Genomic DNA, 19,042 nt, shown 5'->3' with positions numbered 1-19,042 from the left:
GACTTCTGTCGTCTACTAGGGGGGGTCACGAATCCATATCTAAAGCTCGATAGCGCCTCTAGCGCCTCCACAAACCTGTTGGCATGCTGTCGCCTTTGTTCGCGCGTGTGCGCTGGTTTGGACTTCAGTCAGCTTCAGTCACTGCAGTGTTGACCTCGCCTTTTGTGTGACTAGTTGCCGCAACGGACACAGTGCGACTGCGGCCTGTAGCGGCTTCGCAGTGCAATGGCGGGCTTGAAGTCCCGACAGTACTTCCAAGTGTCTTTAAAATCGTACACGGCAGAATTTCCGTGCTTCATGCCGTGGAAGAAAAGTGAGAAGTTCAGATTCTGTAACATGTGTGCCTGTGATGTGAACATCTCGCATGGCGGCAAGTCTGACATCAAGGTCCACATTGCTTCGAAAAAGCATCAGGGATACGTGGAAGCCGCGGACAGCCAGCCAAGCCTAGTAAGTTTTGTACGCAGTGACAACGACCTCGATGTGATTCGTGCAGAATGCCTCTTCACGGCGTTTTTAGTTGAACACAACATCCCGCCGAGTGTCAGCGATCATGCCGGACCGCTTTTCCGGAAGACGCTCCCCAAGTGCGAAAAAGCGAAACGCTACGCCTGTGGACGAACAAAGACGACGTCAATTGTTCGGGAAATGGCCGCCAACGCGGAGACTCCTTTGCTGGATGCCCTAAAACAGCAAGTACTTTCAATCGCTGTGGACGGCAGTAACAATAGGGATACGCAGCTTTACCCTATTGTTGCAACATATTTCGTTAAAGAAACGAGTAGTGTCGAAAGCCACCTTCTCTACCCCGGGACAATCCAAGGGAAAGCGACGGGTCACAAGATTGCAAATCTGCTTCTGGACGAGATGAAGTCTCGAAATTTGCCTGTTGAAGCCTGTTGGCTATGTGTTCAGACAATGCCAATGTCATTATCGACAAGAAAAAGTGTTTCTACTGTATTGAGAGTGGCTCAACCAGGTTTGATAGGGCTTGGTTTCCCGTGCCATCTCATCAACTTGGCCTCTCAAAAAGGAGCTTCATGTCTTCCTGTAAAGGTTGATGAGGCTTTGGTTGACATTTTACAGAGAGAGAAGCATGAAACGGAAACGTTGACTTAAAGAGTTCCAAAAATGCACGACGCCGAGATCAGACAGATGTTGAAGCATTCGCCGACACATTGGCTGTCATTGGGAAAGTGTTTGAAGAGGCTGCTCGGCCAATGGAAACCACTACTCGGCTTTCTTTTTTTATCTGAAACAAAGCAGTGCAACAAGCAGAGCTTGTTTTTGGAGTCATACCAAATTCCGAAGACTTCCTCACAAGCCCCCAAGAACCCTGCACTGATCCCAAAGTCTGCTACACATCTTCACAAGACTGCTGCACCGAGGGCGATGAACTCTCGCTAAGGAGGAAAGAAGCTCATTCTGGACCTCAAGCAAAAAAACTGAAACTTCATACCGAGGATTCTGGTAAAGCCAGCCACGTGACTCGTGAGGAGTGCCTGTTTTACTTTTTGTCATCACAACTAAACAGGGCATGCTGTTTTTTTCCCCCAGAATGTTATACCACTTTTTGAGAAGGCAAACTGCTTTCTTCAGGCATAGACTCCTCACATTCATGTACTGAGGGGCCTTTGAATCGTATTTTCAAGGATCTCCTTACTAGGTTTGTGTGCTCAGCTATTTTCAAGGCATGTCATTCATTGCTGGAAGTTGACTGTGGAGCTGTGGAGAACCGGAAAGGTGGTGAAGACATAGTCGTTGGCACCACAACCTACTCTGTGGTTGAGACACTGAGCTGCATTGAGAGAGAGCAGTTCTCTGCTGTACGTCTATACGTAACGGCAGCATGCCATTACATTTGCCAGAAATTCTCGCTAGAAGACGTCATTCTCAAGATGGCTGAAGTTGCTCAAGTACAAGCTCTGGAAACTGCTTCATTCAACAGTATACATCATTTTATTATGGCGTTTCCTGCTGTTATACCCCAGCAGAGTGGCGAATCAAAAGAAGAAGCAATCGAAGCACTTGAAGTCAAGTTTGCCTTGCTTGCAAGCATATCAGGTTCCAGCTGACATATTGAATGAGCCAAGCTGCGACGTGCAGTGGTCACAATTAGGAAGCGTTCAAAGTGTCGACAGATTGCTCAGGTTCCACAGAATTTCAGTGGTTATGCTGGGTATTCTCTCCATTCCCCACAGGAGTGCTGAATGTGAGAGAATATTCAGCACTGTGAACGAAACTCGAACGGAGTTTTGCTCATCTGTGTGTGAGAAATCACTGGAAAGTCTACCGATGGTCAAAGGGCACCAGAGTAGTACTTGCTTTGAGCAAACCTACACAGAGAAGTTTCTAAAGCAGGCAGAGTTGGCCACAGCAAAATAGTTGCAAAAATAAATTGTACCCCAGTGGAGTTTTCGCTCTTTACTCTCCAAGACATGGATTTCACTTGCGGTTGTGAAAACGTAATTAGGCTTGTAAATCCCTTTAAAAGTAAATCCTTTAAATAAGTGCTGCCCTCCCCCCCCCCCCTCCCCACTGCGATAGCTTTACGAGTTTCCAAATCTTCAGGTTGTCAGGTATGATTTTATGCATGCTTCCTTTAATTATTTTCTGCCGAGATTTGCAAGATATCTGCTCCTTAGGTATCGCTAAATAAGGTATCAATGCCTTCTGTATGATGCAAGGAATGCTGTATGGCCAACCTTATTGCTCTGCTTTACCTAGAACACAAGTTGCAAGCTTTTGAATTTGAAACTCGAAAATGTTTATCTGGTTTCTTGGAAAGGGATTCATGTGCTGGTTGATAGAGCACCCGGTCTAGGCAACACTACCGTCTAGACCGGGCCTTCAACCCACCAGCGCATAAATCCCTCTCCAAGAAACAAGAAATAGTTTGGAGGCAACTCCAAATCGATACCTGTCTGAACCACATAGCCTTTCCCACTTCTATTTTGAAATATACTCCAACAAGTGTGCTTATTGTCAGCAGAAAGCTGATCTTTCTTTATATACGAAGGACGTTCCGAAAGTAAGTTTCGTAATTTATTTTCACACAGAAACTTTATTGCCAAAAAAAAATAGACCTTGGCATCATGAACTTACACTTTGCGCTATTTTTCCACATAGTCACCTCCGACATTGCGACATTTGTCATAGCGTGCAATCAGTTTGAAGAAACCGCTCTGGTAAAACTCGGTGCCCTGCAATGCAAGGCTTGAGGCGCAACCTCTTTAGCATACCCATTTGGTAGGCGTTCATGGATGATGGACACACTTGTCCCACATGCCCACTCATACCCGATCTCACTTCCATTGGTGACCACTTTGTCAGCATATGCCTGTCCACCATCGTGATTTGTGCTCGAATAACCTCGGGCATGCCGGTCTGCTGCTACTCTCTTTTCTTCGACGCTCTGCACATGTCATTCCTTCCCCGCTGATGTTCCTTCCATTGTTGAACCAACAGCAGGCAAGGATTCTTATGGCGATTGTTTGTTTAACCTGGTGCACCATCTTCTCTTTAAAAAACAATAATGAAACTTACTTTCGGAACATCCCTATAATTATGGGCTTGCCCTAAGGATACCCCCTCGGGGATCCCTAGTATCTAATCCTGAGAAGTGGGAGGCCACATTTGACAGCTCCAACCCTGATCTCCAGGTCTGGGTCATCCAGAGGGCTGAGCTGGTTGTCAGGGCCCGAGCAGGGTGTCTACCAAATGGGAAAACTGGGAATTCTCAGGGATTTTGAATAGTCTGGAAATACTCAGGGAAAACTTGGGGAATTTGTGCTTCTATAAGGGAAAATTAGCTGTAACTTTATTGAAAGGGAATGAAAGTCGTGCTAATGCTGGCTCGAGTAACAGGGAGGAATTGTAATGAGTGTAACTAGTGACTAAATGGTTCATGGGGCGAACGCGCAGCGGAAGGAGGACGAGAACAGAAAGGACTGACACATTGAGGAATGAGCGGGAAAGGAAGTGTGCCGCCGCCTCTCTGAAGGAGCTTGAGCTCAAAAAACAGTGTTGGCTGACGCCGAGATTCAGGTGTCCTTCATACAAACCAAAATAAACTCTTTAAAGCAGTGAAAGGCAACATTGAGGCGTTGCACGTAGGCTGAGAGTATGTCAGGACAGTTGTCAACTTTCCAGCTGCTGAGAGGAAATCTCGCTTGTGACAAAGTTCGGGCCTCATACTAATGAGCTTGCTATCACTTGATAGAAATAGCACATATTCGAAAATATTTGCTTCTGTATGCATCACTTTTTATTCATATTTGAAAATTTTCGACTCAATTTGCAATGGGCTTTACCCTTTTTTTTCGAAGCTATTTGAACCATTGTGCATTTTACTAACCTCTCCCTTCTGTTTTCTTTTTGAATAATATAAACACTATTCCTTACTATTCAAACTGGATTAAGTTGGTTTATTATTTTTTAACATGCTTACTAGAGAGTGACAGCATCGAGCGACATCGTGTCAGCCCGTCTTGATATAAAACAAAGTTCTTAGTCACTCAGGAAATTTTACCAAAGCATTCAGGGAAAACCTGGAAAGCTCAGGGGATTTGAAAATGTCAGCTTGGTAGACACCCTGCGAAGGGCTCCTGGCCACCTAGCATGCCCAACTGCAACCTCTGACTTCTTGAATAAAGTTTTCACTCACTCACTTCTGGTGCTTAACTTTGAACTCCCGTAACTCTTTTTCTAGGTAAGCCAGAGCAATAAAGTTTGTCTTGTACATTCCTTGAATCGTACAAAAGCCATGGATACCCTATTAAACGAAATTGCGGGAACTGATGTTTTGCAAATCTCTGCAAAAATTATTTAAAGGCAGCTCGCTTAGAATTAGAACCGGAAGAGGTAAACAAAAATGGACTTCAGATGTAAAATAAGAACACAACATTACATACATGTATAAGTTTTGAGTACCATATCTCGAAAAAATTAAACAATTTTCTCTAATACAGTTGAAACCCACGATAACGAAATCCCATGACAATGAAATATTTTCATGTCCTCGGTGAACGGCCATAGGATTCAATGCATTTCATACTTCTCGACAACGATATATCGCTGTACTACAATCCCACATCAATGAAATTTGCTGGAACGTAACCCCGCATATTGCTTACTCGCACAAGGCTAGCAGGCTCCGAAATGTGCTCAAATGCTATTGCTTTGCACTAAAATTGTGTAAAATACCATCACGTCACAATTGCATGAGCACCTCCATTCTTGCTTAAAAAACAATCCAGCGCCGGAAGCGATCGAGCCAGAAATACGTCATAACTGCCATCTTGTTTGTTGATCTCCCGTTTGAAGCGGCAGCATATGGCTACCGACATGTGACAATAGTTTTTGCTCACCTAGTGCAGTGCGTAATGTGCACCTCGGTGAGAAAAATGCAGCAAGAACAAGGAAATCCACGTCCTGCCGATGTAGAATAGTTTACGGCGCTTGAGATGGCAGTCGTAGCATGGAGTGCCACGCGTTGGGTCGTGATTGAGCGATCGTCCGGGACTACGCATTCCTTGCTTCAAGAACGCTGGTTTTAGTTCCACCCGACAAGTATCGCGTGCAGATTCGGCGTCGGACGTAGATTTCTGCGAAGGGGCCGCAATCTCTATCGACGGCCTTCAGGTATACGAGATATGATCACTTCCGCACTCGGCACCGGACGCGCCTGTGCGTACAGGTGACAGTGTGCGCTGGAAAAATGCTGCTGCATGGGTGGAGCACTGTTGCTGTGCGTCCGGTGCTGAGTTATGCAAAATATTGCAAAGCAGTTGACCGAGAATGCTGCTCAACAGCAGTGCTGCTACTGCTGATTGACACATGTGGCATGCTTTGTACTATCGGCAATGCGGCTCTACATCCTCGCAAGCTTGCCAAAGTAGGCTAATGGAATTTTGACAGTAAAGTTTCGTTCTGCCACACATTACCTATCTGTGCTGTCTCATTTTACAACATCGAAATTCTCGCGAAAGTGAATGTTTTCGCGTTCCCTGCCGATTTCGTTATGGCGAGGTTCAACTGTACCCACTTTCCCCAGTTCGCGTACTCGCATGCACACCTGTCAGAGTGCAACAGGTACAGCTGCTATAAATGTACATGCACTTTGCATAGAAGAGTGTGTTTCTGTGTGCATTTTAAAAGATTTGCTTTATACTCGCTCTAAACTCACATGTGGAGGAAATGACCCTGAGTTACCAGGTTGTTTCCAAAGCACTTAAGGAAGATCCTTGCACCTTTTTTAATTATATTCTTCACTCTCTCATTTGCATTGAGGTGTATTGACGATTCTTAAAGGGCATGTAGCTTCAGCATTCAGTGTGTTTTATTGACTAAAATGCGATCTCCCCCTCCCTTTTCTCTCCACTCCTGATCTCCCCCCCCTTCTTTTTCTCCATCTTTTTAGGAAGAAGTTGCTCGGGCATTGAAGGAGGTGATGAGTGGCTTCAAGCTGGCTGAACGAGGTGTCTACGTCCAGGCATCAACACTAGGTTCTTTAGAAGCTTTACTCGAGTTTCTTAGGGTTTCTAAAATTCCAGTGAGTATAGTTGTTTGAATTGTGGGAGTGTGCACCACCTTAGCACTTTATTTCTAAGGTTACATTGTACATTTATTATTTCTTCATTGCAGTATTCTGGCATCAGGATTGGTCCTGTTGTCAAAAAGGATGTCATGAAGGCTTCTATCATGTTGGAACATGACACCCAGTAAGTCTGTTCATGTTTAAAAAAATTGATTCTTTGTGAAAGACTAGAAACAAGAGGAAGTCCCCGCACTGCTTACATCTGATATGTCTTGATGCCTAGATATAATTCAAACTCATTAGATTTACTATACGGCACTGTCTGACCACGCGTGAATGCTTGCCTTGCTGCCCAGGTATGCTGTGATCTTGGCCTTTGATGTGAAGATAGAACGAGACGCGCAAGAGCTGGCCGACTCGCTTGGGGTGAAGATTTTCCAGGCCGACATCATTTACCACTTGTTCGACAAGTTCACTGCCCACAGGGAGGAGCTGCGCCAGAAGAAGCGCGAGGAGTTCAAGTCCGTAGCCGTGTTCCCCTGCCGACTGCGCATTCTGCCCCAGTTTGTGTTCAACTCCCGTGACCCCATTGTTGTCGGTGTGTCTGTCGAAGCTGGCATCGTCAAGGAGGGCACGCCACTCTGTGTCCCCTCCAAGGAAGTGAGTGCCATATTTGTCGTCATAATTGGTAGGGGTGTGCAAATTCTCATAACAGCGCCAAACCGCCTCGCCAGTGAAAGCCAGTGCATTGGATGACTGTTGCATGTTCATGGCTGCCATCATTACTCAATTAACGCCCATCCGTTTTCTGTGACCAAAAAAAAAAATATATATATATATATAGTAAAAGAGACTCCCTCTATTGTAATGCACACCCGTTTGCCGTGACCTAAAAAAAGATGTGTGCCTCATTCTTTCATACAGAAATACTACTTTCTCTCATACGGAAAAAACAAAGATTTACTCCCAATGCACTAAAGTTGCGATAATTAAAAGAAGTCGCAGTTTGCCCGAAAATCGAAGCATCGGTTACGATGGCGAATTGGTAGACATATACGAAAAGTAAGGATAGTAGTTTTATCAGCTGTATAAACTTAAACATTCGCTGACTAAGTAAATTAACAAGCATGGTGTCACACGCACACACAAGCAAACATGAACAAGTCTCACTCAATGACCGTGGAACTCTTATGAAAACACTGGAGTGAGGAAGTGCGGTAGTGGGAGCGAGCGAATTCACCTTCGTGCGGCCTCTCGCTTCAACGCAAACTTAGCGACGAGAACACAGCGTGGTGTGCCTAGATGCGTATGCTCTGTCTCCATCGCAGATCACTTTCAAGATAGGGGCCGTGCGGCCTCGCCATACGTAGCAGCCGCCGGTGTAGAATGCCTCTCCTGTTTGTGGCAGTCCCGCACGCAAGTTTCAGGAACTTCAAACGCCCGTGATGCGACCCGTTTTCCATCCGTCTCCGCACACGGGATTGCTTTCCTTTTAATTGTGGCATCGTGTTGCACTCGGCATGTCTTTACGGTTGGCACTTCCATGCTGATAGAGCAAACGCAGGAAGCGGGAAGATCTGGAAGACGGACGGTGCACTAACTTAAGCTAAAGGAGGCATTGCCCGAGCACACGTACTACAGCACATGGAGGAAGCTACGGCAGCTAAGCTCGAAGCACATGCGAGATGGCGATATGGTAACGCAGATTTAGGGTCGTACTCGATTCTAACACGCCCGCAATTTTCGGGCCTATTTTATCAAGAAAGAAAGTGAGCATTAGATTCAAGGAAATACGGTACCATATGGTGTCCTCTTGTTTTAAACACTGTTTGTAGGTGCAAAATGGTATCTTTTGGTAGCTTTGAGCGACCGGTCACGAAACTAGCTTTGGATTTACATGATGGGCTCGAGAATATCATGTGACAGCACACTGGCCACAGGCTGCAGGTGCATTTACACAGGCTGCAGATGGATGCGGAAGAAAAGGAGGGGGGGGGGGCAAATTTGCCGTGGACCTCCTAATTTGAAAATTCTTTACCGTCGTCACCGATGACGATGCAGAGTTGTGCCGAGTGGCATGACGTGCATTCCCTGCTTTTTGTCTGTCCCGCAGATTGGCCTTAATGAGCCGACAATAACCCACAGAAATCACGTGCTATAAAGATGAAAAAAAAAAAAACACTTTTGTTTTCTGGGAGAAAACTGGAAAGCAATACTTTCTAAGCAATAGAAGGTTGCCATTAAGCACCGTATGGCCCACTATTAAACCAAAACCCCCATTTGTATTTATGACAACTTCGCTATTTCTTCAGCTTTAGAGGGAAAAGCACTTGATTCTATATGACAGACATTCTATTGATAAAAATTTTTTCCAGGCCTTCATATATATAAACACTTGTTATCAGTGCTGGCATACTAATCTGGTGTTCCCTTTAATAAGAGCAGAGCATACTACACGTCTCGATTCATAGGTACAGTCAGCAAATTCCTTAACAGTACCATGCAAGCGGTCTCCAGCCAGTCAGCTCCTTCTAACGCTGTGAAACGATGATATTGGCAAAAGCAAGAGATCAGGAAGGTCCTTAGAAGGCACTGACTAGCTAGCCAGTCAACACTCGCATGGTACTGCGGTTTACGAGAACTAACACGTATGCTGGTTGTGGCTTTATAGGAATCGTTTTGCTTTATTGAAAATTTTGCTCTACTACCAGGCAATATATACATATATATATATATATATATATATATAAAGAAGGCTAAAAAAGAGATAGAGAGGAAAAGGCATCACTAAGCTTCACAAAAAGTGACGCCGAGGCCTCTCCTAAGTTTTTCCTTTCTCCATGGCAACGGCCATCTGTGAACGCGTCGATAGTGGTTGCAGTTTCATCCGCAGTTATTGCAGCAAATGACAGTTTCGTCTTGAATCGATGCGTATGTCGGCCGCGTGCCTTCTGAACCACAAGGTTCTGAAAGCACGCGAAGGTACATGATCGTGTCGACAGCGGCCACAGTTTTGTCCGCAGCGGTTGCAGCAAATAGTAGTTTCATTTTTACTCAGTGCAAAGCTGTCGACGATGAAAGCTCTGACTGCATCGCAATGGATGGACGATCTTTTGGCGACCAGCTCACTGGCAAAAAAAATAATCTAGATGTGCGCACAGTAGTCAAAAGGCTGTCTCAGACAAATACTTGCGTTGTGGCCGCGCTGTGAAGGAAGTCACGAGATGATGAGAACAGCAGCTTCCGCACTGCTTTTGGGCAAAATAGAAACAGGATTTGCTTATTGATTTAGTAAATACAAGCGTGTTGGTGTAGTAAGCATTTGTTTATTGTTTTCTTTATACCCTTAATAATTCGACATTCAGTTAGTTGGACTTTTTTTTTTTTCCGGTACCGTAGAACTCAAGTTAACGAGGTTTTATTTTCCAAGATGGTGGCGTTGCATTGCATCGTGGTAGAGTCCAAGATGCGATGGCACCTCGAAGCCCAATCTACTGCCTGATTTTTGTCGACACTACACTAGAAAAGTGCGATTTTCTCAGCTTCTACCTCCGATTCCTTTCTAACATTTCCCCATGTGATAAAACAACACCTGGCAATCACAGAAGAAAAAAACATTACGAACTCTTCCCCTACCAGAAAATTGGGGTAGCGAAGCTTGTCCTGCATACACCTGACTTTCGTCATGGTTAAAGGGCCTCTCACCGGGCCACACAGCAAACTTCGGTTATACACTGGAAGTTGTTACATGTCCTCTAAGGAGCATTCTACTGCAAAGAAATTTTCAAATTGGCTCATTAATAGCTAAGATAGAAATATTTCAGTGCCATGATCCGATGATTTCAGGAGGTGAGCTTCACTGAAAACATAGATGCTCTCTCCACTTGCCGTGTCTAGCCTCCGCAAGCGAAATTCCTTCCTTGCCTTCTCCCATACCCGAGCTCGAGGATCGCATGATGCATGCGTCACGTGCCCTGCCTTCTTCTTCTTCTTCTTCTTCTTCTCTCTCTTTTTCTTTTCAATTTTTTTTTTTTCTCGCTTTTTCTGCTGGTAGCGTTATGCGCGAGCTGTTGTGATTGTGCCATTTTGTGCGCTGTGCATGAGGACACCTGACTAGCGGTATAAGTCATTGCTACACAAACACTGAGGTAGACACAAGTGAATCGTAGAGCATGGTTGCATATTGGAACACGGTAGAAAATGACATAGTTTTGGTGTCTGCAAGCGCGAGTGCACGATGTGGGAACAAGTAGACAAAGCGGAAGTGCATCTCTCCTGCTGCAGTGCAAAGTAAAACAAAAAACATGCAGACATCTGGTTTGGTGTTTTATTATTTCTCTAAGCTTTAATTCGTCTATTCAAGCAACATATTACACAAATAACAGATGTTGCCTTGAATAATTCTCGAAGTACCGTGTCACCACGAGCGAGGTCACAGCACAAACGTGTACGTAGGCGCACTAGCACGTGTATGTCATCCTCCGACTTGGAGCGTGACAACCGCGAGTAGAGGGCAAACGTTTGGTTTGAAATTTCAGATCTTTCCAGAGTGCGTAGCGGTGAAATCTTTGCAGACACGATCGTTATTGCGCACTGTACACTCTGCACTTGTCAGCTCAAAATGGCCAGACCTGGTGAGGGGCCCTTTATGTAAACCACAGTTAACGGTGCTGGATTGCTTTGGCCTTCCACTCCCTCAGCTATGGCTCTTCTTGTTGCTGTCAGATTGCTTGGGCTCTGGTGGCTCTAAAGGCGCGTTTATAGTCCGATGTTATTGGCATGCGGGCAAGCGTCATTAGACACCAGGCACGTTGGAGTGCGTTGGCCGCGTCCGCTTATCTTTGCGACACCAACACGTCGAACCATCGATCAAACTATAGACGATGTTGTTGTCGCCAATGTGATGTAACGTGTGCACTCGTTCACGCTGCGTTGGACTATATTTAGGTTTAACAGCTGGACTGGCACGCCAGCGGCGAGTCCTTTCACGGGTGAGTTCTCTCCGCCGCTTGTCGGATCACTGCCATTTCCTCGGGCGAATGCGCAGACCTGGCCATCCCATCCGCTTTCCGAGAATGAACTGAACGGAAACAAAGCCATTGCAGCGCGCGCGGTACCCTTTCGTGCCCTTTCCCTTCCTGGCAGAAGTGAAACGGCTTTGATTGGTCACGCACATGGCATAAGCGCATGCCTAAATATGCACCTGGAATCCTTGCTAATCGCTCACGCTCCGGTGCCAGCGCAACTGTCAGCTCGTCAAACCGCGCTTTCCCGCAGCTGGTATGCTCTGGGAGCAACTGGGTGTTTGCATGAGTAGACCACTACAGAAACTTATGAGCCAGTACAAGCTTTGTTTGAAAAAAAAAGAAGAAGAAGAAAATTGGAGACTGACCAAATGGATCATTCTATTACTCTAGTGCGTGGGCGATGAACTGGAGCAGTGGGCGGTAAACTGAGGCACTGCACTTTGAGAATCCTGTTATTAATAATGCTAAATAAGTCCTAAGCTTCTTAACATCGCGTGGTCATGGAAAATTGTTCTGCAGGCCCTACATTCTACATATAGTAATACTGTGTTGGTGTCTTCATCCTAACCCATGCTGATTATGCACATTTTTCCGCACATGAATGCATTTCTGTGTGTGCTATAGGGGAAGATTAGGGAAGATGGGAAAGATGTGTGAACGATGATGCCTCTGTCATTGCAGTTCCTGGATATCGGCATAGTGACCACTATCGAAGTGAACCACAAGACTATCGAGTCTGCGCGTAAAGGCCAAGAAGTGTGCATCAAAATTGAGCCTCTTGGTGGAGAGGCACCGAAGATGTATGGGCGACACTTTGATCACACCGACTTCCTTGTTAGCAAGGTAACCAAGCACGTTTATGCATGACTATCCTTCTTAGTTGATGCTCGCAACAATGCAGAGGCCATGAACACTGAAGGGTGAACGCTATTGAGAATGTGTTCATCTGCACCCTGCCGCCTGCTTGTCGTCTCCTTGTGTCCGCGACTTAACTCTTTCAGTTGGTCAAAATTAAATTCGAATGACGCAGAGCAGCACACCTAGACCACATTCGTCCAACTCATTCTTTCTCTCTTTGGCTATGATGCCACGATAGACATTTCTGCATAACATTTTCCTGGCTTGATCATATTTGGCAGCCCAGTGGAAAACGGGTGATCATTGGCATTGATTAGTTCACATTCATTCAGCTGCCTTCTTGACAACTGAACAAGTGAGTGCTTTGTTCCAGAGCTCTTTGCAGGGTTTCTAGCGCACTTAAAGCTATGCCTGCCATGCCACATTCACTTAAAATCTGACTTTTAAGCAGTACCACACCAGTCATACTGTGGGCAACACATGCAACACCATATATCTCAAAGCAGTGCACCACCCAGTTACCAATCTCCTGCTTACTACGGTATTTCCAGTAAATATTGACTCATTGTTGCCGTCAAAACTTGAAGTTTTTCAGGTTGCACGATTAAAATTTGTTCGGTGGTGGATGGTTTTCGTACCTATTTGTCTGACTTTATGAACCAAGACACATAACTACAGTCTACCCTCATCAATTCAAACTCCAAGGGCACCAGAAGATTATTCATATAGAGTGGAGTTCAAACAAAAGAGAACCCCTTTAATATACTGTATACCTAGGTATATACTCACGTAATGTACAGCCACTTTTTTACAATGGGGGATAAATTTTATGGGAACTTTTTCAAAACAGGAAAAATTGAAAAGTAAGGTGTCGTTGATTTGAAAAATGCACCTTTGCAGTAAAAATACACATACTATACCATTTGCAAGTTGTTGCAGCGTTTTTATTACACTCCACTCTGCATCAGAATCGCCAGACCTGTCGTCCAGATCACTGGCTGCTTCATCCACATCATGGTTCCACTGCAGCTCGTTCTCGTAGCTCCTTCTGGCCATCTGCCATTATTGCAAACATCGCCTTAAAGTGCTGCTTGTCTACACCTGTTGTTTTGACAAACCCGCTGTGTTCCTCTTTCTCAGTTGTCCTGCTTATCGGCATGTCGAAGTTTATCGGTGTGTGATACGCGTTTCTGTTTTGTCAGCAGACAAGTTCCCTGACCCGCAGCAGGCGTATAACTCGAATTATAGTCGTTCGGCAGGACCATCGCACATGGCAAAACCAAATACAGGCTAAAAGGCCAGTAACAGACTTGCAAATTCATCACTATGCCCGACTATGCCCAACTATGCCCGACTATGCCCACCATGCCGACGAAGTGGCAGCTGCCCCTTCTTCACTTGGTCTCTTCTATGCGCACTCTATTACAGCAGAGTAAAGTGTTAAATTTGCTGTTGCAGAGAGCAGCTGCAAGCTTTTTGCTCTCTCGAGTCTGTGAGGTGCCTTTGCACAGGCACTGGCTGCAAGCATGCGGAAAGAACAGCCTGAGTGTCATCATAGTCACTCTTTCCGCATGCTTGCTGTCGGCCTTCTCTTGTCATGGCTTCTCTGTCGGCTTCTCCATCATCAAACCCACCACCCCTGCTGCTGTGCTGCCCTTTGGATGCACAGTCTACATGTGTTAAAAGTACAATTTCGTTTGATTTTGGCTGTTCTCATGTGGCACTATTATTTTTAACACAGTGACAGGCATCTAGGTTAAGTGCCCTTGCTCTAAACCTATGTGCAAGAGTAAAAGATTCTAGTCTCCCCGAAAGGCTACAGCATAGCCGTTTGATCGCGGGACTGCGCTGGACCAAAGCTGGGGGTGCAATTATCATGAGGGAGAATACAAAAATCCAAATTTCTATAGCAATGCTGTGAGTACGTTTATGTGAGTGCATTCATTACGAGAGTTGATACGGTAGTTATACAGAATGGCGGCACTGTCTGTCACTTTTACTGCGAAATAAAGCTCACATTTTGTTTTGCTATAGCAGTGAGAGATGGCACTAAGTTTCTTTCACTCAGATGGTTACCTCTTCAGTACCACTTTCACAAATGTTACATTAAGCAGGAGGTCCATGTAGTTCCTTCACTTGTGTACATGACAGAATAGGTAGGAGGGAAACCAAGGCTCCATTGCATGCTGCTTTGTCACTGAGTTTTTGTCTTTCTGTTTAATGCCTGCGCAGATATCACGTGCATCAATAGACGCCTGCAAGGAGTACTTTAGAGATGACCTCGTCAAAACAGACTGGCAGCTCATGGTAGAACTGAAGAAGTTGTTCCAGATTCTATGATCGCCGTGGGATCACACAAGTGCAGACTCAAGACACCTGCCCATTGTCCCCATCTCAGCCGGCTGATGAGCGCTCAAGATGACAAGAAGAAAGTGAAATAAAGACTCATAGGGACTGCCTGCCACCAGCTTCATTGCTGTGTGGCAGTTGTGATTTCTGAAGTGGCCAAAGGGACCGTTCTTTGTTTTGGCTTACAGCAGCAGTGACTGTGACTGTAATTAGCATGCAGTTGAAATTAAGAGTACACCCCGATTGCCTCTCACGCCGATGTGGGTGTCGCATTGCAGCGCACCACGACGAATGTTTGCAGCGCACGGCGGCACGAGTTGTTGTTGGCTGCAAGTGGTGTGAAAGACTTGTCACGGAAGAGAGAATGGTGAGTGTAGGTTGAGCATGACTAACGATACGCAAGGTGCGAGACTTAAGGAGACCATTGTTCTTGCAAACTTTTTGTTTCACTATTTGTATAACAGCCACACATAGCTCGCTGTTGCTGATGCATTCACCTGGGTGGGTAAGAGGCATAGCCATGCGTATTTATGAAAAGCCCAGGTAATCTTTTTATTGGGATGGTTTCTTATTTCTTTTTTTACCTAATTTAAATCCCTAAGGATTCCTTGTTGATGTGCAAGTTATGTTCTCACCACTGGAAATGTGACAGAACTTAGTGGGAAGGAAAGAAATGCTTTGCTGCAACAGAGGGTGCCACAATGTTTCGTGTCTCTGAAATAGAGGCAAAGAAGCAGGATCATGTTGTCTCGTCTTAGCACGAATATTTTTGTTAAGTGGTGTGTTACATGATCACCGTCATGGCCACTAAAAAAAGTCTGACATTTTAAACTTTTTTATCTTGAAGCATCTAAATGGCAAGCATACGCTTTGGCAGTGTTCACTGTTTCCACGCTGTTTTTGTGTTTACAGCTGGGTGAACAGAATTTTGGCCCAACACCTTCTTGTCCTTGTGAAGTGTAGTGGTCGTCCACAGTGTGGTTTGCAATGCCAACGTCCATGTTCAGAAACCATTTCGCAATCTGGGACATGAATTTTAATGTAATGTAGTTGAAAGGCAGAGCTAGTGCTCACAATGTGCTCGTAATGGCATTGCTTTCTGGTTCACTTACCAATTTCGTGAAGCAAAACATTTTTATAAACCCTGTTGTGTGGTTATTGTTAGTTTTGAAGGAAGTGGGAGTGAATTTTTCTTATTTGTTTCAGGCACCCAATTAAAATCGGTGATTCTATAAGCATTGGTAAAATCAGCAAACACCAAAAACATTTAAAACAATGATTTTAATTTAAAGATCATGAAGTTTTATATTGTAAAGCAATATATTGCTTTAATCTGTGCCACTATAGATGAGTAACTGAATGGATTACCTGTCAGACAAAAATATCAGAACCCTTCAGCTAGTTGCGCAGACATGCAAGAAAATATGTTGAGAAAACTGTTGCTTGAATGTGAGCGATTTGTTTTGCAAGCATGCGAATAAATTATCTCTCACACGTTTTTCTGCAAGTTTACCCTTCTTCAACTCTGTGTTCTGCTGGTGGGTGAACTAATGGCATTGTGTTTTTCAACTTGGAGCACAAAATGCTCTGCCAGTGAGCAGCTCTGAAATTCCGGTAATGTTGATGTGTGGGCTTTACTAAAGTGAAGTTGAAAAGGGGTGTTGAAAAGCATTATTATTGTTATTGTAATCGGGCAGTAACTGTCTCTCAGATGAGGACACCTCAACCGCGCTGCACAGGGGGGAAGGGATAGAAAGAGTGGTGGAAGAAAGAGGGAAGGAGCAGCAGCGGTCGAACCGCCGTAAGCGTGGCGAGGGGGCTTAGAGGCGATTAGCTAGGGCGATGTCCTCTGCACCAGAAACGCTCGGAAGAGGCGCTTCTGGCTCGAGATGCAGCCCGAGGGGTGCAGCAGATTGTCCACCGTTGCACAGGGAAGGTTGTGAAGGTCACTGCCCCCGCTGGCCGATCGTAACAATATCCATTGTCATGGTGCTCACAAACCATTCGAAGAGGGTGTATTTAACATTGTGGCCCCAAAATAACCACTTTTCAAGTTTGCAGATCCCGTGTTTGCTCATTGTAGTCCTTCCTTCTCTCCTTCAGAATGGCTTGTATCGTCGACTTAGCTACGCAATGAACAGCCGCTATTGCCCGCGTGACGTAATTACGTCAGCAGGGTATTTGAAATCCAGAAAGGAGAAAAAAACACTAAATATAAAAATGAGGCACTGTGCTGATAGGCTGCGTCGTGTGGCATGAACTATGCGCCCATCTGCCTTTGCAGGGCTCATCAGTATGCTGGCTCATTCCATTTGTTGAAATCGAACTGAGCAGGGCATTGGGTCAGTATAAGCGGACGGCTCTATCAGACTCCTTGCAAAGCTTTTTGGGTGTTGCTAAACTGCTTGTAGTAGTAGCTGAAGGTTCTTTAAATAGGATTGTTACAAGTGGGCTTCACTGTAAACTTAATACCTCGTTCATACGTTTTAAGAAAAACCGCGAGAAAAAAACATAATAGCCGGGCAGAAATGCAATCAAATCTCGTTATTTCGAACTTCCGGTTTATTTGAACTGATGCCGTGGTCCTGTCAAAGTTATGTGTATTCTAAAGAACGAAAACGTCCGGTAATTCGAATGCGCAAACATTTGCGACGATTCGAACATACTGCGCTCCGACAATAGAGACTTTTAGCTTGTATGCTATTCCGGTAAACGGGAGCGGTTTGGGCGGATTACCGGATGGTCGGGGCGTAAACGTGAACGGTGAAGCCGCCTGGTGTTGTAGAGCTCAACCAGACAAACGCATAGTTAAAACTGCAGTAACTCACCATATCCTGCTTCGCCACCCGTGCAAATTTTTGGCAGCGGCCTAATTGTGAACACGATTATGCCACTGTCGAAAATTTACGCCAGCAGCTAAGCAGAATATAGTAATTAGCTCTGTGTTTGTGTGGTTGAGCTTTGCGCCACCAGCTGGCGCCACCAATCTGGCCGCTCACGTTGGCGCCCCCGCTAAACCGGAAAACCGCCCGCGCTTGCCCGAATACCGGACACGCTAAAGGTCTCTAATGCTCTCAGCAGTGCGCCAAATCACGCGGAAGCGCCTCCGACAAGCACTAATTACTCTGACCCCGTCATAGAGGAAAAAGCTTAGAAGAGACCCCTCAATGTCGCGCGCTCGAAGAGGGGAAAAAAGAAACATGGTGGAAATTTCATCCTTGCTCAAATGGCAAGGTCGTCATTTCTGCGTCGTGCCGTAATGCCCCAGCCACACTAGCGGCAAAACGGGCGCCGCAAGAGGGATCGGCCCTGAGCCGATTTTTCGCGGCTCGCCGGGGCGGCAAACGAGCCGCAAGCAGAGGAGACCCCTGAGGGCGGCCCCTACAGTGACGTAAGCGTGGGGAACTGCCGTCATGTGGACTCGCCCGCTCTATTCGTACTCGCGTCAGCTCTCGCTCACTTTTATTTTTCACTCACTAATTTAAACCGAGAGGTCCAGATGGAAAGGTTGCTGGAGATAGTGTGCCATATCCGATTCTGTACAATAAGACAGCCCCTGAATACAAGGACGTGAAGGCCAGAACCTCATTCTCATCTTTTGAGCGCGGCAACAGATGGGAACACACCACCATGATTATGATCAGTGGAAATGACTTCGTCACCTTGACAACACGACTCGCGTTAAGAATGCAGGCCGAAGAACGTAAACAGAGAACTTATCTGTCAGCAGACGAAGGAAAAAGTATGCGAGCACGGAGAGGGAAGTAGCGGCGGCGGCCCAGTCCAGCCTTGGGAACTCCACTGTTTCGGTGGCAGTCTTAGGTGGCATAGGTAATTAGTGCCATCCATCAAGCTGGTGGTGGCGAGAAAGCAAATCTGCTTCCATCTCGCCCTTCCTCGCAACTCCCTCACCTTCAACGGCCTCTGTCAGCCCCACTGGCCCGGGGTCAGCTTAGCCCGCTCCCCGACGTTTTGCTTTCTGCCGTTATCAGGGAAGAGCGTTGACCAACGTGGGAAGTTTCATGGTCCTCGCTCGCTGTGTGCTTGAGCACAGCGGTATTTCACAACTTTCACCGTTTGTGCATCGTGCTATGGTGCACGAATACTTCAAGAACAAGTCCTTCTTTTAATTCGAAGAACCTTTCAGGCCCCTTCGAGTTCGAACTATAGAGATTCGAATATACAACCCGTAGTCACTAAACAATTTGGCAGACTACTGTAGTTGACATCTCCATAATGCAAAGCATTACACGAATAGTTGCAGTACGAA

General features: G+C 45.7%; 1 protein-coding gene across 1 annotated transcript in view; it reads left to right on the top strand.

The window, feature by feature from the left end:
- The window catches only part of eIF5B (eukaryotic translation initiation factor 5B), a 53,036-nt gene extending 36,766 nt beyond the window's left edge, over positions 1-16,270 (top strand). Inside the window, exons 17-21 of the mRNA XM_050184131.3 lie at positions 6,422-6,553; positions 6,646-6,722; positions 6,895-7,198; positions 12,247-12,408; positions 14,656-16,270. Coding sequence (XP_050040088.2) covers positions 6,422-6,553; positions 6,646-6,722; positions 6,895-7,198; positions 12,247-12,408; positions 14,656-14,763 — 783 coding nt within the window. The 3' untranslated portion in view covers positions 14,764-16,270. The remainder of the gene's footprint in view (positions 1-6,421; positions 6,554-6,645; positions 6,723-6,894; positions 7,199-12,246; positions 12,409-14,655) is intronic.
- The last annotated feature ends 2,772 nt before the right edge of the window (positions 16,271-19,042 follow it).

Source organism: Dermacentor andersoni, chromosome 4, assembly GCF_023375885.2.
Source record: "Dermacentor andersoni chromosome 4, qqDerAnde1_hic_scaffold, whole genome shotgun sequence".
In the NCBI taxonomy this organism is placed as follows: Eukaryota; Metazoa; Arthropoda; class Arachnida; order Ixodida; family Ixodidae; genus Dermacentor; species Dermacentor andersoni.
The sequence above is the reverse complement of the archived record's forward strand: the minus strand, read 5'-3'. Positions and strand labels throughout refer to the sequence as shown.